The 23774-nt window shown below is 36.8% G+C and overlaps 1 protein-coding gene across 1 annotated transcript in view; it reads right to left on the bottom strand.

Moving 5' to 3' along the window:
* PRKCA (protein kinase C alpha) overlaps positions 1–23520 on the bottom strand; it is a 438280-nt gene extending 414760 nt beyond the window's left edge. Inside the window, exons 1-2 of the mRNA XM_027873394.1 lie at positions 23270–23520; positions 20296–20327 (exon numbers count right to left, since the gene is read on the bottom strand). Of these exons, the coding sequence (XP_027729195.1) occupies positions 20296–20327; positions 23270–23442 (205 nt within the window). The 5' untranslated portion in view covers positions 23443–23520. The remainder of the gene's footprint in view (positions 1–20295; positions 20328–23269) is intronic.
* Positions 23521–23774: the final 254 nt, after the last annotated feature.

Below are 23774 nucleotides of genomic sequence, written 5' to 3'. Positions count from 1 at the left end.
AAGAGTCAAACTATAAAGAATTTAGATCTTTCTCCATAAAAATTACAGGTGCAACTCACTTTAAGCAAACCCTATGCATGAAAATGTGTATTTATGCACAAGAAAATTACAAAAGGTTCACAACAGGACCACTTTACATATCAAGGTACCCTAATGAATTCAAAATAGAATTTAATTTGCAGAAATTCAGTTCAGTCACAATTTTTCAGGAACAAATAAATGGCATAAAATAAAGTTTTCATATTTTCTAAATATAGATGTAGAGGTAGTGTTTTTCTTGTTTTCATGAAGGCCTCATTCACTATGAAGAGCCAAGCACAAAATTGCAAGACAAACCTTCAATCTTCTAGGAAATCAATGTGCCTGATTATTTTTCTTCAGTGAGCAATCGACTTGGATTCATTCCCTTGGATTCTGCTCAAAGGTCACAACCTGAACTGAAACTGAAAAAAAAACTGGAAAATGTCTTACTCAGATTGACCCAACCTTTCTAACCTCAAATAGAAAGGCCTCATTTCAATGAGGGGGACATGGCATTAGTAATTATACTTCATCTAAGAACCAGAATATAAACTAAATGAACTTGGATGATAAGGCATTTGTAAAAGGCCTTACCTAAAGACTTCTTACATAAACCCAACTACAAATACTGAGCAGGTAAGCTAATTCATTTCTGCAAATCTGCAAACCACATAGAAGCACCATTTTACCCCAGCAGAAAGTTCATGGTGTTCTTCCAAATTGCTTCAGTTCTATTCAACAAACATTTATTAAAATGTAGGAGACTACGCAAGCTATTAGGGATATAATTAGAGAGATATATTATCAACTTGAGAATAATGAATTAGAATACAACTCTCAAAAAGTAAGTTATGATTTTTTAAAACTCTGATTCTTGATGTGAAAATCCTCTAACACTTAAAATATGAGAGAATTACCTGGGACACTGAGAGTTTAAGTAACTTACCCATGAACACAGTCAATATGTACCAAAGGCAGGAGGACTAGAATATGTCTCCCTTACTCCAAGTTCAGCCTTCTATTCAAAATACCACAGTGTCTCATAATTCTAATATCTATTTATAAATGTTCTTTACTATTTTTGCCCATACAGATTCTGATAATATGAGCAAATTTCTTAAGTTTATCATATCCCCCCTAGTTACTTCAATATTTCCCTTATTATAAGTCCCTGCCTTCTAAACAACATGAGTGAATGCTATAATTATGATTCCCAGGCTTCATTATATTCAAGAGATTGCTGGCAAAGTATCAAAGAAGCACATTCCTAAAAAAGGGAAAGTAGCTCTTTTCTTGTGTATTGATGAGAAAGACAAATGCAATTTGATTATCATTTAAGTGATAAAAGGCATAACACTACAACCCAATGCATTTTTTTTAATTACTGAAAAACTGACATTCAATGACAACCAAATATTTAAGCAAATGAGCTAACACAAGGGGAAAGCACAAAGTATATCTTGCTATGGGTACTGACATTAAAAGCTGAATTTTAAATAACATTGCCACTCTGCAGGGATCTTTGGTTTCTAAGTCAAGATATTCTAATGCAACCCATTAGAATAAAAAAAGTTGAGATGTTATGCAAATAAAGTAATTACAATGTCTACACTTTTTGACCCAGAGATTTTATTACTAGGTTTATAGTAATAAACTCAGTATCCACTGATAGAGAAGTCCCTATGTACATCAAAATATTTGTAGTAGCACTATTTTGTGAAAGCAAAGAACTGGAAACAAAGTAGATGGGAATGGCTAAACAAATTACGGCACATGAATGTAATGGAATATTACAGTGCTGTAAAAAAAATTATGGAATATGATGAATAGAAAGTTACATGAAATGATGCAAAATGAAGAAAATAAAATACACAATGACTATAACAATGGAAATGTAAAGAACCACAGGAAAAAAAAATCAAAAGTGAATGTTATGAAATTACAAAGAATAAGCATGGCTTGAAAGAAGAAATATGTATGAGAAGACACTCCCACCCTAGCCCTATGTAGAGATGGGAGGTCTACAAGTATTGCACATTGTGCATTTTTCAGACTTTTTCAATATACTGATGAGTTATACTAATTTTTTCCCCTCTTCTTTTTCTTTTCTTTCTTTTTTTGGGGGGCTTTAAAAAAATACTATTTGTTATATGAAATGACTCTCCAGGGAGTGGGAGAGGAATACTAGGGGAAACTACAGTAATATAGAACAAAATGCATCAATAAAAATGTATTTTTAAAAAGACTGAACCGTCTTTGGAGCTATCAAGCACAAATCTGAAATGTTATGGGAATAGACTTATAACTGAACCCAACTTCCACTGAGAAAGCAAAACGTGCAACTTAGATCTTATGTAAGAGAACTTCAATGAACTTCATTTCTAGCTTTAAAAAAAATGGCAATTAAACATTTGTCTTTTCCTTAATGATTAATTTGTAAAAGAAAAAAAAGGGACAAAATAGACCCAGAGAAGCAACTGTTCTTTATAAAGTGGGTATGAGTCTACAATATAACCAAACATAAAGTTAAAGATAAAATTTAACTCTTAGAGAACAAAGTAAGAAGTAGACAGTAATAGCAGAACATAGTTATCAAACTGATGTTGGGGGACAATGAAAATACCTACATAAAAGTGTTTTTGTTGTTGTTGTTGTTTTGTCTTCTCAGTAAGAGAGAAGCTCTGTACCTGATTCAAACCAAAGCAGAATTGAATTGGTATTAGGCTAGATGAGACTGCAATATGAATACCCTTTTCATTGGTGTAGGTTGAGACGAATCCAGACCTTCTTATCTTGTGATTCTTAGCATTTCCTCCTAAAAATCTTCCATGGTAGGTGGGAGTTGGTGAGCTGTTCTCTGGTTACACCTCATTCATGCTACAAGACTTGTTCATTGCTGATCATACATAATTCCTGCCTGGTAGCATGTTATAGCCTACTTACCCCCTACATGCACCTCTCTCTCTTGCTCTTTGGGTAACCTGCAATTTTATTTCTTCTAAGACTGTGGTATTTCATGAATCACAACCATATAGCATGACTAAGAAAATGAATATTATAAAAAAAAAAGGGCCATTCTTCAGGAAGAAGATTTGGTCATTCCAAAACACCATATATCCCCAAAGTCAATCCAACTTGCTCTGCTTTTCCTATTCAAATCGGGAACCAGTGTATACATTATCTGTACAAGATTTATGTTTACTGAAAGAGCATCTCTATAGATAGTCCATTCACCTTCCTATGATAGTCTAAAGGCTCTAGATAATAGGTACTCCTTACACAATTGCCTTTTGCCCTGATGGAATCCTGATGGCATTCTGGACCCAGGTCACAGCCCATCAATTGAATTGGTAATAAAAATAAGAACAGCTAATGGATTATGTATATAAATATACACATATATTATCTCACTAATGGCAGAATTAGCTATTTCTTAGTGGAATTTTATTTGATTAAATTTTCCAGTTTGGAACTAAGGATGTTGTCAAACCCCCAGGTTTTTCAGGGCTGGTCTAATCTAGAAACAATCACAACCGAAGAGGTTGTTATATCCTCAGAAAATGCTTTCAAGACCTCTATCTTCACTTTCATATACTCATTTCTATCTTGTAAATTCGAGTCACTCTGGAAGACTACAAAGAGATGAGGAAGAATAAAAAATTTAAAATATATGAAGTAATCAAAAAAGAAGGGAATTAAAAGACATAGTGATCAGTCAGTCAGAATTTGAAGAATGAAATCTTCTCCTGAAACCGATTTTATCCAATCCCTTTAATCAGAGCTCAATTGAAGACAGTTTCCAAGACTTTACTCCTATTCATAACATGATCAATGCAATATATAATCCAGTATGAAATAGAAAATTGCAAAAACTATTTTACCCTCTTATGATTTAAAGTGAGGGGGATAGGAAGACATGATTACAGCAATCATAGCTAACTCCAACTTCTAAAATTAAAAAGTGCCAACACTGACATTTGGGTGTGGCAGGTTAAAGCAAAAGACAAAAGTATTTTTTCAATTTAATTGAAAACAAATATTAAAAATTAAGAGCTTGCAATAGCCATTCCTTAACCAATAAGCACATATAATATGTAAGTTCTCGGAAGAATTGAGCAACAGCCATAAGAAAGATAGCTCCAGATTACTAATAACAAGAGGAATTCAAATCCAAATAGACTGGGATTTTACCACACAATCAGTATAAAAGATGGGAATAGTAAATGGCGTTGAGGGTTGGGAAAAGAGGCACACTCCACTGATGGTGATCTGAATTGGTCCAACCATTCTGGAAAACAATTTGGAATTATACTAAGAAAATGATCAAAATCTCTATTCCCTGACCACAAGGAGGTCAAAGACAGAAACAAAGGTCAAATATATACCAAAATACTCATAACAGCATTTTGTGCTAGCAAAGAAGTAGAACCTAAGTGGATGTCTCTTGATTGGGGAATGACTGACCAAACTGTGATACACAGATATAATGAACATCACCATGCCGTAAGGAACAATGAAATATGAAGAATTCAGAGATGCATGAAGATTCATGTGAACTAATGAAAAATAAAGTAGGAAGAGCTAGCAAAACAACTTGTACAGTGAATACAATGGACATGGAAAGAACAACAGCAAAAACAAAAACAAAACCCCAGGTAATTATAATGACCTGGCTTGTCCCTGAAAATAAATTGAGAAAATGCACCTCCCTTCATTCATTGCCAAGGTAGGGGACTATGGGTATAGTGTGGCATATACTGCCAGACAGAGCAGACATGTTTGTTGGTTTTGTTGCACTGTTTTGTTTCTCTTTCTCTTTAAATCTCCTTTTACAAGGCAGATTTTACAGATTTAAAAGAAATGTGCTATAAAACCAAAAAATATCAATATGAAAATCTTTTAAATCAAAGGTTTATCATGAAAATTTTGACAAAAAATGAGTGTCAAAGAGCAGTTAAAGCATCCACTTTAGTAATTATTTATGCTTTCTGGAAAAAGTCTTCTATATGTTTCCTTCAATGACATTATTTTGGCCTCTCCAAAACAATCTAAATTTTGGAAAACCAAACATTTGTCCATTGGAACTTTGGTATGTCTTCTTCCCTTAAGCTGTCATTCTTTTTTTGGGGGGGGGTGAGGCAATCAGGGTTAAGTGACTTGCCCAGGGTCACACAGCTAGTGTCAAGTATCTGAGGTCACATTTGAACTCAGGTTCTCCTGACTCCAAGGCCCGAGCGCTATCCATTATGCCACCTAGCTGCCCCAAAGCTATCCTTCTTCAAATGTATTTCCTTAAACGAATTTAAGTGACTTCCAACTTACTAATCATAGCACTACCCTTATTTGTCCCTGTAAAACAAGATTTTCTTCCTGACACAGAATGTTTGTAAATACCCAAATCAGCAGAGCTGAGATGATACCTCATCTCTCTGTAACTTGGCAATCGGTTTTAATCTCTTGGTGATATATAATATAAAATAAAAAGGTAAATTTATATTAGCTTGGTGAGGCATACTTATTAAAACCTAGTCTAGACTTAATTCACCCCATATCAAAGAAAGTTTCTCCCTCACTGTGGCCCAAATCAGCTGGGGATAACACATTGCCTTAAATACAGGATATCCCAAAAGTCTTAGTGCAGCTTAAAATTGCACTGACTTTTGAGATTCTTTATAAACAGAATGAGCTTATATTGTACTTTGCTCTTAGCTAGGTCAACTAAATATCATATAGATGGCAATATTCCCCAAATTCATACATATGTTTAATGTAACATTAATTAAAACCCCTCACAGAATATTTTAGTATATGTACTATTGGATTGAACACCCCACAGGTAATTTTTTTAGAACAATAAATTTATAATGAAATTCATAGTAGAATGAGCTAGAAAGAATGCCACTTTGAAATTAATGATGATGGTCACGTCACCCTACCAGATTTTTTAATACATGTCAAACACTGAAAATTATTCAAAACCATGTGGCAAAGCTGAATGATTAATCAGTGGAATAAAAGAGACTACAGAAATGAAGTCAAATTATTATTATCAATTTAACTTATGACAAACCAGAAGTAATACAGTGGGGAAAGGACTCACTATTTAAAAAATGTTGTTGGGGTGATTAGGTAACAGCAGGAAAAATAAATAACTTGGATTATTACTGCCACCACACATGGCAACAGCCATCACAGGGGTCAAATGAAATAAATATGAAGGATCTTGCTTATTTGTCAAAATAAACAAGTATAATAATGTATTCCTTTTAAATTTCAGTAAAGTTCAGAGTCATAAGGGGCAAAGACAGAGAAAATGAGATATAAGAGTAGGCCCTTTAGGTGTAATAGAAACATTCCCTCCCTCACCTTGGGGAGGGAGGCTTTAAGTAGCTCATGTGCATATGAAAAAGGCTAAAAGAAACAAAGAGAGAGAGCTTTCTTCTAGGGCTTAGTTACTATTGCCAGCCACTCATGTGCATAGCAGATAGGAAGACTGGGCAAAGTACTTACTAAAGGATCTCAATAAATTAAGGTGAGGGCACACATAAATTAGGAAGAGATAGCTCTGTTTTTGTTTGTTTGGTTTTTTTTTTTTTTGGCAAGGCAATTGGGGTTAAGTGACTTGCCCAGGGTCACACAGCTAGTGAGTTTCCTTGTGGCTGAGGTCACATTTGAACTGAGGTCCTCCTAACTTCAGGGCTGGTGCTCTATCCACTACACCCCCAGCTGCCCCTTATAACTCAGCTCTCAACCAAGAGGTTCCAAACCATATACTCCAGTGGCTCCCTATCATCTCCAGGATCAAATATAACATCCTTTTTGGCATTCAAAATCCTTTATAACCTGGCCTTCCCCAACCTTTCCAGGCTTCTTATTTTTTATATCTTTCCCCAAATACTTTGAAATCTGGGGACATTGGCATCCTTACTATTCCTTGAATAAGACACTCCATCTCCCAACTCACTGGGTTGTCCTCAAGACTCTCCTTCCTCTTTTCTACCTCCTGGCTTTCCTGGCCTTTTTCAAGGTGGAGGTAAAACCTTGCCTTCCACAGGAAGCCTGTCTGAGTTATTTTAATTCTACTGTCTTGTGGCAGCAAGGTAATGCAGTGGATAAAGCTCTGGCCTTTGAGTCAGGAGGACCTGAGTTCAAATCTAGCCTCAGACACTTGACATTTTACTAGCTGTGTGACCCTGGGCAAGTCACTTAATCCCAATTGCCTAAGCGGAAAAAAAAAAGTTTCTACTGTCTTCCCTCTGTTTAAGTTTTACAACTTACATAGATTTTTTTTGTACATTATGTAGTTGTTTACATAGTGTCTCTCCAACCTAGACTGAGGTGGGTGAGAACAGACTGTCTTTTATCTTCTTTTGCATCTCCAGGGCTCAGTACCGTGCCTGGAACATAGCAGATGCTTAATAAATGTTTATTGACTGATGGTCCCAGAGGTGATAAACTTCAGACCAGAGGTCCTGAGGAAGCAGAATTAAGAGTGACTTTTGCATATTTTAGACTAAGGGTCTCCTGCCCTTTCCAAAAAAGCAAAGTATGCCACAGCTAAAAGAGCACAGTAGCACCCAATCAAGCTTAAGGTGAGTTATCTACAGCTGCCCACCAAAGAGCAAGTCCAAGGAGTCCACCGATCAACCCATCAAGCAGAGATGGCAAGTAGCCAAGTCACCCTGCCTGATCCATCCTGGCAACAGACTGACCCATCCGGATAAGATTTTGTGACCTCTAAGGAGCAAGCCCAGACTATGAGTGAAGCCACCTATCACCAGCGACCCTCCCTACAGCAGCAAACTGAGTGAGGGCTCTCTAGAGAAGGATAGAACATGAAAGCATTGCAGTTCCAGAGATATAAACTTCCTTGGCCATGTTGGTGGTAATGTAGGGAAACATAAACAATTATGACTCACTAGCATAATCCTTTAAATTGGTACCTACCTCCTCCAGCAATAGACTCTGAGAATTTGTGGGGGAGAGTATACCCCAGGGTTTGCTGAGGAATGTTTGTAACCACTATTCTTGCTATGCTATTTGACTAAATGACTTTGTGAAGAGTTTATTGAGTCTACTGGTTTTAATGGGAAAGACAACAGTGCTGGTTCATGAGTTGCAGTGTTAGAAGTACAGCTCCTTAGTCACCTCTAGAACTGTGGGCAGCAGTCACCTATCTGGGAAACCAAATTATCAGTAAAAATAGGAAAATATTTTTATCCCAGTTATAGAAGGCAATAAACTAATATCTACTGAAGCATTCAAAGACAAAAATTATAACACGGATGTGTTAAAAGTAAAAAAAGTAATGAAATACAATAAAGTCAATATCAAAATGAAAACAACAAAATGGAAAATGTCCTACAAATATAATAAAAGTACACTATCCAAAAACATGTAAAGATGACGCAACAACTTAAGGTAATTCCTGAGTAAATATATGTATGTTTATATACAAGTGGGTATATATGTATAGATAGATAGATAGAGATAAAGATATATAGTTGAGTCATTTTTCAGTTATATCCGACTATTTGTGACCCCATTTGGGGTTTTCTTGTCAAGGATACTACAGTGGTTTGTATGTACAGCTCTTTTTATGGATGAGGAACTGAGGCAAACAGGGTTAGGTAACTTGCCTAGGGTCACATAGTTTAAGTGTCTAAGGCCAGATTTAAACCCAGCTCCACCTGACTCCAGGACCAGCCTTCTACCCACTGTGCCACCCAGTTGCATGTGTGTGTATATGTCTGTACATACATATACACACACCCCCTCACTAGCAATTAAACAAATACAAAAAGGTAGTAAAAATAGACAAAAATAATAAAAACTTAATATTACTGGAAATGTGGGAAACACACTTGTACATACCTAGTGGCCCTGTGAGTCCAATCTTTCTGGAGAAAATATAACAATATGTAATAAGAGCAATAAAACTTTACATCTCTTGACACGTAATTCCATCTTGGGTATTATACCCCAAGGAAATAACTCAGAAGAAAAAACATAATTTATATAAAAATGTTTTTAATGGTGCTATTTATAATAAAAAAAAAATGGAAACAACACAAATATTGTAAGATAAGGGAATGGCTTAGCAAACTACAGTGTGCTAACAAGATCAATTTTATACAACTCCAAAAACCACAAGAACACAGACTATAATTATGGCTAGAAATGTTAAGATGAAATAATGTTAACTGAAAATAGCAGAACAAAATAGTTTGTACATACTGATTTTGGCTCAATCAATTAATGAATCAGTCAACAAGCATTTATTAAGTGCTTACTATCAGCCAGTCACTGTGCTAAGCACAATGCAAAGAAGAAAAAAAAAAAGTTTCAGTCTTAAAACAGTTTACATTATCATTGGGGAAACTATTTACATAAATAGGAATATTCAAGATGTTGCTTGTCCTTTATTTTGGAAGAAGACCAATGACATCTTGGGGTGATTCGACTCATGAGCGAATGGGATTTAAGTGAGGCAGAGTTGTACAAAGTCATCAGCCTCACTCTCTCAGAGTCACCCAAGTCCAGTGGCAAGACAAAAGTCAAGGTGACCGGCAATGGCCCAGGATGTAATGGATGAGGTTTGAGGCCTGTAGGTTACCCTCAACCTGGCTTAGCCCACGTGCTGAGACAGTTTACCAGGGCATGTGGCCACTAAGCATGCTATAACTTCTTGGAGCAAGGTGAGAGTTGAGTGCCAGGTAGATACCAAAGGTGGATAAGTAGCCCTGAAAAGGGCTTGGCAAGCCCTTACACCAGAAGTGCAAGTCCTCCTTAGAAACCCCATACACCCTAGTCCAGATAAGATACATACAGAGCATATAACCTCAGATGGAATAGCACTAGCAGAGGAGGAGACCAGGCTAGGCCTCCAGGAGTAACTGCTGTTTGAACTGAGGCTTGAAGGAAACCAGAGATTGTAAGAAATGAAGGAGTGGAGGTAAAGTAACCCAGACAAATGGAACAGTAAGTGAAAAGGGAAGGAGACAAGATATGGAGTGTCCTGTTCAAGGAATAGCAAGCAGGCCTCTGTAGCTAAACCACAGAGTGTATAGAAGGAAATAGAGCATAAGATGACCAGAAAGACATAAAGGAGACAGGTTGTAAAGAGCTTTAAAAATCAAACAGAGCAGTTTATATATTATTCTAGAAGCAACAGGGAGCCATTGGAGTTTCTAGAGCAGGAGATTCAGAACTAATTTTCAGGAAAATCTCTCTGGGCACAGTTGGAAGAGATTTGAGGAAAGGAGACACAAGGGTTGGTGTTGTGTGAATTAAGAAAAGGAGTCTTATCAAGAGAGATGAAGTGGAAAAATTGCAAGTTTGTTGTATCTATAGTTTACTTTACCTGGGCTTTATTATTCTGTCTTCTTTTGTTTGTTTTTCTAATCTAGATTCACTATCATCACAATTCAATTCAACAAATATTTATTAGGTACCTACCCACAGGAGGAACAAGAAAGAATCCCAGCCTTGAAGGAATTTCCATTGTCCAATCATAGTTCTGTTCTGCTTTGCCAGAGGTTATGTGACTAAGACTTTTTAAAGAGACAGAATTAAAATAAAATTCTACCACTAGACCATTTACCAGTAGGAACTAATTGTCTTTAAGTGATCAAAAGGAAATAGAGCTAGCAGTAAATGAACTAGCAAAGAAAAAAAAACTCCTGGTCCTGATGGAATTAAAGAATTCTATCAAACTTTTAAAAGAATAGTTACTACCAGTACTATATAAATTATTCACAAAAACTGAAAGAGAAAAAACTCTCTTTTTTTATGAGACAAATATAGTCCTAATATTAGGCCAGAGAAGATTAAAATACAGAAGGAAAACTATAGACCAATATTAATAATAAATGTCAATTTTAAAAATTTTAATAAAACCTTGTCAAAGACTATCAAAATTCATCCAAGATTTATTCATTATGATCAAGTTAGATGCATACCAGGCATGCAAAGTTGGTTTAACATTAGGAAAACAATCAACATAGTAATATAAAAACAAAAACATTCAAAACCACAGAATTATCTCACTAGATGAGGAAAGAGTGCCTTGACAATGAACAACACATATTTATGCTAAAAGTCCTATAAATTACAGGCACAGGAGGGGTCTTTTCAATAATATAGTGGGACCAGTAGTTCCCTACCTTCTCTGAGACATCTTCCTCCCCCTAAAAAACCTGATTGGCCCCAGCTTCCTGGTCTGCATGTATAAAAGGTCCCAAAGCAGCAAGTAGTTGGCATCTCAAAGACTTAGTGAGCTCTTCAGACCAAGTGAACCATCCTATCCAGATGAGTGACTGACCAGACTCTTAGGGGAAGATGAGTGCCCCTGTATCTGTTACATATCCTTGCTTGTGTTAGGCAATGTAAACCTCCTCCTTTGTTAAATGTTCAGTGATTTTTGAGTGCCTCTTTCTTTCCAACATAGAACCTGAACTGAGAGGGATTTAGACCTGCCCCCACAACAAACATAACAATTATCTATCTAAAGCATCAGATGCAATGAAATTCAAAAGAATACAATAGATGATATAAAAGTTTTCTCAGTAAATTAGTAAAAGCAAAGATTGCCCACTCTCCCCATTACTATTCAATATAGTTCTAGAAAGGCTAGCAATATCCGTAAGACAAGAAAAAAAAATTAAAGGCATTGAGACAGGCAAAGAATGGATAAAACTATTCCTGTTTGCTGATGGCATGAAGGCTTACTTAGAAAATCATAGGGAATAAGCAAAGATAATAATTGAAACAGTAGTTTCAGTAAAGTTGTAGGCTATAAAATTTATTCACAGAACTCAAGGGCATTTGTATACAAACACACACCCAAAATCCAAGAAGCAACAATAGAAAGGAAATTCCCTTACAAATAAATACAAAATGCACAAAATATTTAGGGATCAATTTGCCAAAGTGCACAAAATACTTGCACAGATTAAATTATAAAGTGTACCTTAAAGAAATAATGAACAACTGGAGGAATTGAATTATCTGGAGGAATGCTCATGACTGGCCTATGTCAATAGAACAAAAAAGACTATACTACAAAAGTTAATTTATAGTTATAATCCTACAAATCAAACTATCAAAGAAATACTTTTCAGAACTAAATGAAATAATATCATAATTAATTTGGAAAAATAAAAGACCAAAATATCAAGAGAAATAATGAAAAGAGGTAGGGACAAAGGAGGAAAAGCATTCCATCAAAACAATCTGGTATTGGTTGAAAAATAAAGATCAATAGAACATGGGAAAAAAATCAGAAATATGGGTCTCAAAAACCCAGAAAAGCCAGAAAACATAGGTTACTTGGAAAAGTCAGTTAAGCCTACTTTGTACCTGGCACTTTGCTAAGGGCTTGGAATAAAAACAAAAGATGGTCTCTGCTCTCAAGGAGCTCAATCTAATGGAGGAAACAACATGCAAACAGCTACATACAAAAAAGCTATATACAGGATAAATTGCAAATAATCAACAGAAGGAAGGCAGTAGAATTAAGGGGGATCAGGAAAGACTTTCTGTAGAAAGTAAGATTATAGCTTATTTGAAGGGAGCCAGAGAAGCCAGGAGCTGGAAATGAGGGAGAGCATTCCATGCATGAGGAACATGCAGGGAAAATGCAGGAGTGAAGAGTTGAGAATACCATGTTTGAGAAACATCAAGAAGTCCAGTGTCACAGGATCTCAGACTATGTGAGGAGGTGTATAAAGTATAATGTGAAAGAAGACTGTATTGAAAGTTATGCTGACTTAGTGACCCATTGTTCCCAGACATGCTTGTTAATCAGTGCTGGGGGGAGGCAGTCACCTGATTTCTGTCACTTAGTCAAATCACCCCTGTTTATACCTGGAAATTTTCACATACTCCTACCTTGGGAAGGAAGTGAGATGTAAAGGCCCAATCTCTTGCTGATATGGACCTATACTAATTGTCTTTATTTCATTATGAAAGTTATAAATTAAAAGCTGGCTCCATCTCTTAACCATCAATGATCAACAGTGATCAGCCTACAAGGGGTTGTTACCTTGACCTACTTATAATAAACTTTTAACTCTCTTTGTCCTGAATTTTGCCTCCTTAATCAGCGAAAGCGCAAAGAATTTTATTTTCAACAACTCCCTAATTAGGAAGAATTCCCTATTTGATTGAAAAAAAACTGCTGGGAAAACTGGAAAGCAGTATGAAAAAAGTTAAGCTTAGACCAACACCTTATAATATATTCCACAATAAACTCTATATAGATATATGACTATAATATTAATCATCATACCATTAAAAAATTAGCAGAGAAGCAAATCATATGCCATTCACAGCTATGGGTAGATGCAAACAAGTGAAAGAAACAATTATAAAATATAAAATAGATCCTGATTACATGAATCTGAAAAGCCTTTGCACAGATAAAATTAATGCATCTAGGATAAGGGAAGTGTTCAAATGGGGGGAGATTTTTTTGTATCAAATTTCTCTGATAAGGGTTTGGAAGGCAAGATTCGTAAACTAATATATTTATATAAAAGACCAAAATATTCCCCAATAGATATGTGGTCCAAAAATATAAACAGCTCTCAACGAATTGCAAAATGTTTGCAAACAACCATATGAAAGGATACTCCAAATCACTAATAATAAAATATAAATTAAAACAACCCTGAGGTTTTACCTCATTCCTAGTAAATTGGCAAAAGATGACAAGATATGGGAATAATCAATGTTGGAGGGATTATGGGACTAGCTATACACTACCACAGTATTTCACCTCACATTGTTGGTGGAAAGCACCACTTTGGAAAGCCCTTTGAATTATGCAAATAAACTAGCTAAAATATTCCTGTTCTTTGAACTAGAGATTTTTTATATCCTGAGAAGGTAATTGAAAAGAAGAAAGGCCTTATACACACCAAAATATCCACAGCATAACTTCTTGTGGTAGTGAAAGATTAGAAACAAAGCAGATGTCCACTGATTTTGGAAAGACTAAATAAATTAGGGTACATGAATGAAATAGAATATTACTCTGCTGTAAGAAATGATGAATATGATATATACAGAAAAGTATGGAAAAATTGACAGGATTTACATGACAGAGAGGAGTAAGCAAAGTCAAGAAAACAATATACACAATGACTGAAACAATAAAAATGGAATAAATCACCACAATCAAAAGTGAATATTACATAATTCCAACAAATTAGCATGGCCCTGAGGAAGAGAATTAAGAAGAAACTCCCATCCTATACCCTTGCTGAAGTAGAAGGTCCACAGGTGCACTGAGGCATGACATGTTGCATATATTTTCAGACTATTTTGACATATTGATCAGGTTTTTAATCCCTTTTTTTCTCTTTAAAAAATAGTATTGTTATATGGGATTGTTCTCTGGGAAGAGAAGGCAGGGGATACAGGGAGAAATTCTGGTGATATTTAAAAAATACCAACAAAAAAGAAAATTATCATACATTGCTACAGTTTGCTAAAGTCTAAGGTAAACCAATCCAGAAAGATGCATACCTATTTTTAAAGATTTTCACAGAAGGCAGTTAGTTCCACATCCCCTCTTGGAAATATTACCATATTATCTTTCTGCATGATTGAAGACTGTAAGATCCTTTTTTTTCTCCCTTCTATTTGATTAAAATTATTTCATTCTCTTACTTTATTACTCTGGAATTTTACTATGAGTGAAACAAGCTCCCCCCTGGCTTTAGATCACCTTATTTTTCATAAGTTTCTCAGCTCAGATGTACTAAATGTGATACCTTTTCTGCTGCAAACTGAGCTCCTTCCTCCATCAAACACTGTCTTTCATTCTTATAGATCAAACATGAAACACCCTTTCACTCACTGTAGCTAATGGAAAGATCTACTGACTTTTAAACTAAAACACACACTAACAGGAAGAGAGGAAAGTAAGAGATTTCTCTTAGAACTGTTAACCACAGAACCTCACTTCAAGGTAGAGGTTAAGTAACAATACCTGCTAAATTCTTAGCAGTGAGATAATTCAAGACAAGAACAGAACACAAGAGCAATCTCTAAATCCAGTGAATGTGGCAGTTTCTGACCATCCATGTTTTGATCATTTAAATCAACTCCTATTGGTGAATGGTCAGGTGGCAGAATTTTATTTTAATGCTGTCCCTTTAAGTAGTCTTAGTCAAATGGACCCTGGCAAAGCAAGTCTGAACCTTGACTGAACAACAGAAATTCTTTCAAGGCGGGGACTCTTTTTGTTTGACCAGCACCTAGGTACCAGACAAATATTGCTGAAATGAATTGTGATGATAGTAAATAAAGATGAGGCAAACAAACAAACAAAAAAAGATGAAATAATAATGCCCAGATAAGGTAAATTAATAGATAACAGTAAACTTTAAAAGTTGCAATTCTGAACATTCAATAATCAGGCTACATTTTCAGGGTTTGTTTCTATCCTGTGTAACTAGAGACAGCTTTTGGTCTTGCTAACCCTGAAGGGAAAAAGTGGAGTTGGCTCATTCCCTTTTCCAACCATGAGAGTAAGCAGATCATAATGTTTCAACTACTCTGGCCCAGGAGGAAAGGAGAAAATAACCCAGTAATTTGAGCATTAAATTATAACATGCAGTACTGTGTTGTGACAACTGCTCTTGAGATACTTAAGGACTGAATATACCAGCATAGTGACAGGATTCCTAGACGTCAGCACCATCTGCATCGTAATCCTTCTAGACAAGTCACCCACCCTCACCATACCTCTGTTCTCTCAACTGAATGATGGGACGTTTACCTGCATACTCCACTAGCCTCACAAGGATGTTTGGAAAGTTAAGCAATATAAATAAATAAAAGATCCTACCGAGCTCTCTGAACTATACCAAAATCAGAATGTGACAAAAGGAGGCATATTAGAGAGTCAATTTTAACTAAAACGAGGCACGTACTTCACCTCTGGAAACTACTTCAAGAAAAATATTTCATTTCATCATTGTCTAAAACTCACTGACTGCCTGCTTACTGAGTCAACTGCTCTGCAGTTCTCTTTTTTCACAGAGTAAGCAGCTCACAACAGGATCCTCCTGTGTAAGCTGCACAGGGGAGATCAGTTTTCAGTGTTGTACACCTGTGCTACAACATAAATAAGAATACTAGGTAAGTTCCATTAGGTTAAGCTGTTATGAAACCAATGGGAATAATTTGTTAAATAGAACCACAGAAAAAAATCCCAGCTTCTACTTTTGTATTATTTAAATATGGGAAAGCAGGAAAGAATATTTCAGGCTTCTGAAAGATAATACTTCCCCCTCACTGCATGGGTTTACCCTGTAAGATGTCATAAATTATGAAGTCAGGTTTAAGGATTAAAATTCTATTCTTTCTTCAACTACTATTCTTTTAATTGCTATTTAGCTTTTATTGGGTAACAATAACATTAGACTTTATGGTTTAACCTCATTTTATGGACATGGAGATAGGGATTAACTAGATCAGCTGGAAGAGTCTCTATTTAAATGCTGGTTACTTTACATATGTGTACTATTGATTTGTTATATTGTGTATTATGTAATACATAAATGTGTAATCATAACTTGGGGATGGGGGGATGGACCCATGATTTTATTTATGTAAGGAACTCCAAGTAAGGATGATTCCTCCAACAATTCAGACTTACCACCATTCCTATAGAATAACTGTTTGGAATTCTATCTTTCCTTGTCTCCACCTCTTGGTTTCCTTCAAGTCTGAAATGAAAACCCACATTCTAAAAGAAGCCTTTCTTGATTGTCCTTACTGCTGGTGCATTTCTCAGAGATTATCTCCTATTTATCCTGCATTTATCTTGTTGGTATATAATTGTTTGAATGTTTTCTCCCCCATTAGATTGTAAACTCTAAAAGAGTAAGGACCTTATTTCTCTTTCTTTATATTCCCAGTGCTTAGCATAGTGCCCAACACAAAAGCTTAATAAATGCTTGATGATTGGCTGATTTATTACTCTGCAATTTATAGTCTAAGGGAGTTGCCAGGGGTTCTGGAAGGTTATGACTTCCCCAGGGTCATACAAATAGTATATGCATCAGAGAATGGACGTGAATCAAGTCTTCCTGACTATAAGGTTCACTGTCTAGCCACTATTCTCTCATAAAATGTAAATTACATAATGATATGAGAGACAGTGAGGCTTGACAGAAAGACTTAACTGGGTGACAACAGTCAGCCTGAGAATCAAGAAGGTCTGGATTCAAGTCCTTAGAATGATAGATACATATCGGCTGTGTTACTATGGGCAAGTCCCACTTAACCTCTGTGTCCCTAGGCAACTCTCTAAGGCGAGAGGTAGAAAGGAGTTGTTTTTCTGTACCACTGGAGGAAAATATTGTACCCATGAGTTCCCAACATTATTAAAATCACAGACCATGTGTGTGTGTGTGTGTGTGTGTGTGTGTGTATGTATGTGTGTGTGAGAGAAAGAGAAAGAGAGAGAGAGACATGATGACTAAAAATTCTACATTAAAAACAGATGTGCCTCACTTTACATGCTATAGATGTCACGCTCAAAGTAAAGCCTAGTTTAAACGAAGGAGGGAATTTCATAATTTAAAGAACTGATGTGGTAATCCTTTTGTAAAACAAAGAATATTTGTGGAAAGCAAGTAATTCCTCCCAAATTTAACTGTTTTGCCAATCCAGATTTTCACGTATCAGATTTGCCATGACTTCCACTTGTACACAAAATAATCTTCTAATACAGTCATTACAGTCATATCATAATGCTGTCCTATAGATAAAACAACAATCTAATGAGGTTCTTTTCTACTTTCCAGATTAAACAGTATTAAAGGGGATTCAGGATCTTAGAGGGGATCCTATAGCTGCAGAATGAATTCCTCTAAATAGGAAATCTTTTTTTTTTTAAGCAAGATTCTGGTAGCTATGCTCAGTTTCTCTTAGATCTGAAAAGCAGAGAAGAATCCAATAATCTATAATCTACTCAACTAATTGCTTTCTCAACAAGGTGCCCTAGAGACCCAATGAAATCCCACATCCACACCATCGAGACTCAATGTTATATTGCACTGAATCAGATGCAGTAGACTTACTTGCACAATGCCAAAAAGCCACACCTCTGCTATTAAAGTCAAATTACCTGACTTAGGGAAATGGTTGCTGCTGCTTCTCTTCATTTAATCTACACTAAGAGAGTAGCATAGTATCTAATTATTATTCTCTTCTTTCTTAAAAAATATTTGCCTAGATATATACTGTTAACTTCCCAAAGGATTCATTCACTATGACTTAAAAAGAATTTTGTTGTAAAAGAATGCAAATATTAGGGAATGCTCATATAAGAGAATACTCAAATTTAAACCATGATTACAGGGTGAATATAAGAAGAAATGGGCCTCACTTTATCATGGAGTTTTGAAAATGTAACTAATTATGAAAATAATACTATGAGAAAATTAAACTTTAAAAAAGGAAATATAGTATTTCTGTTTTGTTATAGCTGTTTTCAATAATTTGCTTAATGAAACAAATAATATTAAGACTTTTCAGGTCAAAAATACTTCTTTTTTATCTTTAATTCATTTTTAAATTTTTATTATTAATGTAATAGTCATTAAACAAATATATCTACATATCAAAGAACAAAAAAATGGGATTTTTCTTTTCTAGACCTGTGATTTTATTCATGTAGGAAACTCTCTCTACCAATGCCAATTTACAGCTACTCCAACAGAATTTCCTAAAGCACTTCAAGGTTAAGAGAACTGTCCAGGGTCACCTAGCCAATATATATTAGACAGGATATGAACCCAAGTCTTTGTGACTTTGAAGCCAGCTCTCTATCCACTATTCCATGACTACTTCTCAAAAACAAGATTAGTCTATGGAATTATGAGCTTTTAGTATACTCAGCTTGTTTTTTTAAGAGTATATAAAATTTAACAAGGTAATAAAATTCCACTCTGTGTCCTCTTCTGAACTATCAAAAGCATTTAACACACAGCTAATAAATAAAACTGATATCCTGAATGGAAATATGTGGTTTCCAGTTTACTAAATCACCAAAAAATGTCTGGCAAAGAACTAGACAGAGAGTGAGCTAATAAATCCTTAAAGTATGCATGATTGACCTAGGTAAAGGCAGTTAGTTGAACAACAGATGGAACATTGGACTTGGGGGCTGGAAGACCTGAGTTCAATACTGCCTCAAATACTTACTAACTGTGTGACCTTGCGCAAGTCAAATAAATCTCTTAGCCTAAGTTACCTTATCTGTAAAATGGGGACAGCTGCACCTGCTTTACAGGGTGTTTTTTGTTTGTTTGTTTGTTTGTTTGTTTGTTTTTTGAGGATCAAATGAGATAATATGCGGATGATGCTTGGCACACCTTAAAGCTCTTTGTAGAGACTCACTATTTTTATCACTATTATTAGGTAGCAGAAATGACACTCCAAGGGGTATGGAAACTTTGAAAAATTAGAAATTTTGCATGAATTTAATGCTGCTCTAATCAAAAGCACATTCCCAAAAGAATTTATTTCTTCTTCACAATGAAGGGGCATTATATTATTTGATGAGTATTTAAGGAATATAGAAGTGCTGCAACATAATATTGCAGATTCCAGCAGCTATCCTATCAGTTCCATTATGTTAGTAAGTACAAACTTGGTTCTGGATGAGGATCAGGCCTACAGTCATGATGAACTTTTTTCAATCCATTTAAAAATTGAATGCACTATCAAATGTGCATACAATTTTCAAATGGATTTTAAAAAGTTTGACACAGGAACTCTGTGTTACCTAAAATGAATGTCAATCAGTACAACTCAGTGCATAGGTAAAACAGATAGTGATGAAAAACAAAGAAGAACAGGAAAGAAAAGCTATATGAATATAAAGTGGATCCATTTTCCTAAACACCCACACACAGACAGTAGTTTCTGACAAGAACATTCCCTGAAAAAAATACAGAAAGTTGTTTTTTTTTTTTTTTTTTAAAGAGGAAGAAATGCTACCCTGTATGGAGATTAGGAGTATTTCTTTTCGTAAATTATTTTTTTAAGACCCAAATACCAATTCTTCACATTTCATGGCATTTAACCAATTAGACAACCATATACTTTTCCTGCAAGGAAAAAGCTGACTTGATATACTTTGCCTGTCTGGTGTACTCATTTCATGCCCTAGATTTCATCATTTCTACTAGATTTAACAAAATCCAACAAAGTATACGTACACCTAGCCGAGAAAACCACATCACTTACCTTGGCACTGGAAACCTTGTTTCCCAAACCCCCTGAAAAAAAACAGAAAGAACAAAAATCTCTTAAGAAATTTTGTGTTGGACAATAACATTCAAGGAAAATAAGGGGCAAGCTATTCTTACACATTTAAAGGTTATCCAATAAAACCCTCTGATCTTGTAGCAAAAACATACTTCCAGCAGTGAATGCTCAAATTACCACCTTTATAGATTCAACTTTGGAAAATAGTTCCACAAACTACCCTGGAATTTTACAGTGTCACAGTTTTCACCTTTGCATACCTATGCTGTTGATACTCAGCTTTCAAAAGGTTACAAGTATGACATTAAAAATTGTACTACAATTTGTTTCAAAAGTATATGTCCTGGAACAAAAAGCAATTTTATTGTTTTATCACCAAAGACTGAGCAGCCTTTTTCTCCCTCTACAAACAGCTTAACTAAGCTTATTAAACTGTTAAAAGTTTATTTAAGATATACGGACTTCCCAATACCTAGACTTTGTGAAAGCAAACTTTCTTAAGGTTTAACTTTGGCTGTAAGTGCCCAATTTTACAAATAAATCATTGTATTTGTTGTTTGCACTTGAGATGAGTAACCGTTTAATATTTACTGAGTTAACCTTATGTACAGACTTGGTTTTTTTGGAATCATTTGATATTATCTGTGTCCAGAGTAAAAATGATTTCAGGATAAAAGCAACTTAAAATAGATATTAAGCTGCAAAGCATTTCTTTCCCCGCCAAAAAAAAAAAGAATTAAAAGTAGTTCAGAAATGCAGATAGTTTAGAGTGCTTTCTAATATGATACACTAAATATAAATATTTAGTTTCACTGCTTTCAGACTCAAATAAAAACTTTAGTAAATGCAGAAACTAGGAATCAATTGATAATTAGAAAATGTTGCTAGACCACACTAGCATAAGTGAAGGTACGAACTGAAGCAATTTTCCAGACACAAGGCAAATAAAAAGAAAGGAAGGAAAGGGAGGAAGGAAGGAAAAAAGGGAGGAATGGAGGAAGGGAGAAGGGGAAGGAAGGGAAAAAGAAAGAGAAAAGAAAAAAGTTTTACCACAAGCATCTAGATAATTGAAGTAACAACAGGGGCAGGGGAATTGTTTGAATTATCTGGATAATTTATTGTCCATTTTGATTTGCCTGTCAACACAGTTTTGTTCCTTTAATCTCTGATAGTAGGAACGTGGTAAACTAAATGATGTACATTGGAATTCAGTCTTTAAGCTTAGCAGCTTCCTCAAGAACTAAGCAACAGAGTTCTATTTTTAAAGAATGTAACAATAAAAATAAAGCATTAAGAGCCTGAAGTAAGCAAAAGATACCTATTTAATGGAGATAGAAAGCACCCCCTTAAAATATTTGCTGTCTTCCTTTGCCCTGATGCTCTATCTTTTTTCATGTAGCCACATCTACAACTACCCATTCCATTGAGTATAACAACTTCATTCAAATTATAAATTCTGATTTGATTCCTTTTTTTAAAAATGCTATTCTTTTTAGAAGAATGACAGCACCAACCCACCAATTTAGGTCAATTGTCCAACACTGACAGATTTACACTGAGCTACTACTATATTTTCACCCCTTGGGGACAAGAAGATGCCTACAGGAAACAGCTGGCTGGAGTTACAATGTAGTTTCAACGTGTGTCTTTAAGGGTCTAGGACCTAAGGAACTACATTTAGCAAACTATTGCAGATTGCCTACATGTATGAACAAGAAGCAGAAAAAGATGTATAAAGTAACGATTTGGAAGGGGGGGGCGAGGAAGAACTACTTTCCCCCACCTAGCAATCTTATGCCCAATTGGACATATCTTTAGTTTTAAATAACTATCAAGTGCCTTTATTCTTTATAGTATTTTTCTTAAATAAAGAATCTTTTCTCATCTACAGACTTGCAAGACTAATCTTGTGTTGACAGGGTCTATTTTAAATGCCTCCTGCCCTTTGCCTGCTCTGTTTTAATGCACCTCCTCCCCCACCACATGCCTGCAACAGTTTGCTGCTCTTTCTGCTCTTTCTCTCTCTCTCTCTCTCTCTCTCTCTCTCTCTCTCTCTCTCTCTGCTTGCTTACTCAGAAAAGTCAAAGTCTTTCTGTGCCCAGCAGTTATAAGCTACAGTAGGCGGGGGCACAAGGTTCAGTGGAGTGTAAGCTGGAAGGAAAGGCACACACACACACACAGAGTCAACACACGCCCTCTGGCAAAGAGTAGGCTCGGAATGAGTGACAGCACAGTTGCAGCAGCTCCTCAGTTTCTCCTGTGTGCGGTTCGCCGGACAAGAGAATCGGGGAAACTCTTCTGCCTTTGTTTTTTTTTAATTTTTTTTTTCCCTTGGCCCACATAGCCGCACACCATTGCTCTACTACCTGTGTGAGTGTGCGCATGTAGAAGAGGGCAGCCTGAATTTATCAGTATCTGTGTGTGTGTGCGTGTGTGTGTAAATGTCAATGCCTGGCAGTGCCAGCCTCTTCATCACCTGTCGGGGAATGCCAAGAAGAAAGTGTCAGTGTAGACCCCGCCAGTGGATTTGTCACCGCGTGGAGGGGTGTCAATAAAGTGAATGAGAGTAGGTGTGGGTGTGTTTGTATCTTTTAGTGTGAGTGTCCATTGGTGTTTCTCTGCCACTAAGCTCTGTGGGCGGATCAGCCTGCGTGTGTGTGTGTGTGTGTGTGTGTGTGTGTGTGCATTACTGTTGTTCAGCTTTCCCCGGGGTATCCATGAGTGTGAGTGAGTGTGCCTGGGCGTGTCAGCTGAGTGCCAGGGCGTTGAGTGTGCATAGGTGTGAAAGTGCAACTGCCCACGGGCACCTCGGGGTATGTTGGTGAGTGTGCCTGTACCAGTGCCTCTCTCTACCACCACCCCCCCCCCACCGCGCCCCGCCTTTACCCCACCCCCCCCCCCTCCCCCGCCCGCCACTCTCTCCGACCCCAGCCCAACAGGGGCGTGCGCCTACCAGATGAAGTCAGTGCAATGGCTGCAGAAGGTGGGCTGCTTGAAGAAGCGGGCGATGAATTTGTGGTCCTTGACTTCGTGCACGTTCTTCTGCCTTAGCGCCCCTTTGCGGGCGAAGCGGTTGGCCACGTCCTGAGACGCGGTGGAGTCGTTGGCCGGGAAAACGTCGGCCATGGTCCCCCCCAAGCCACCACCTGCCTCCCCTGGGAAAGCCGGAGCCCGACGAGGCAGTGGGGAGGCTGGAGGGGAGCAAGAGGTGCTGCACACCTTCCCTCCGCTCCCCGGAAAGAAGGAAGGGCAGGAGCCCCGGGGCCAGGTGGGGGACCAGGAGGTCCTGGCTGGAGAGGAGCAGACAGTGCCCGATCCGGCACGGCCGGGGCTGCTGCTGCTGCTGCTGCTGCTGCTGCTGCTGCTGCTGCTGCTCCGGCCGCGGGAGCCCCAGGTGCCGGTGCGGGAGCCCGAGCCGCCGCTGCGCGCGCGCCCTCGCGTTCTCCACTCTCACTGAC

This window comes from Vombatus ursinus, unplaced genomic scaffold, assembly GCF_900497805.2.
Source record: "Vombatus ursinus unplaced genomic scaffold, bare-nosed wombat genome assembly UNPS02014801.1, whole genome shotgun sequence".
In the NCBI taxonomy this organism is placed as follows: Eukaryota; Metazoa; Chordata; class Mammalia; order Diprotodontia; family Vombatidae; genus Vombatus; species Vombatus ursinus.
This window is presented reverse-complemented; position numbering and strand designations above follow the sequence as displayed.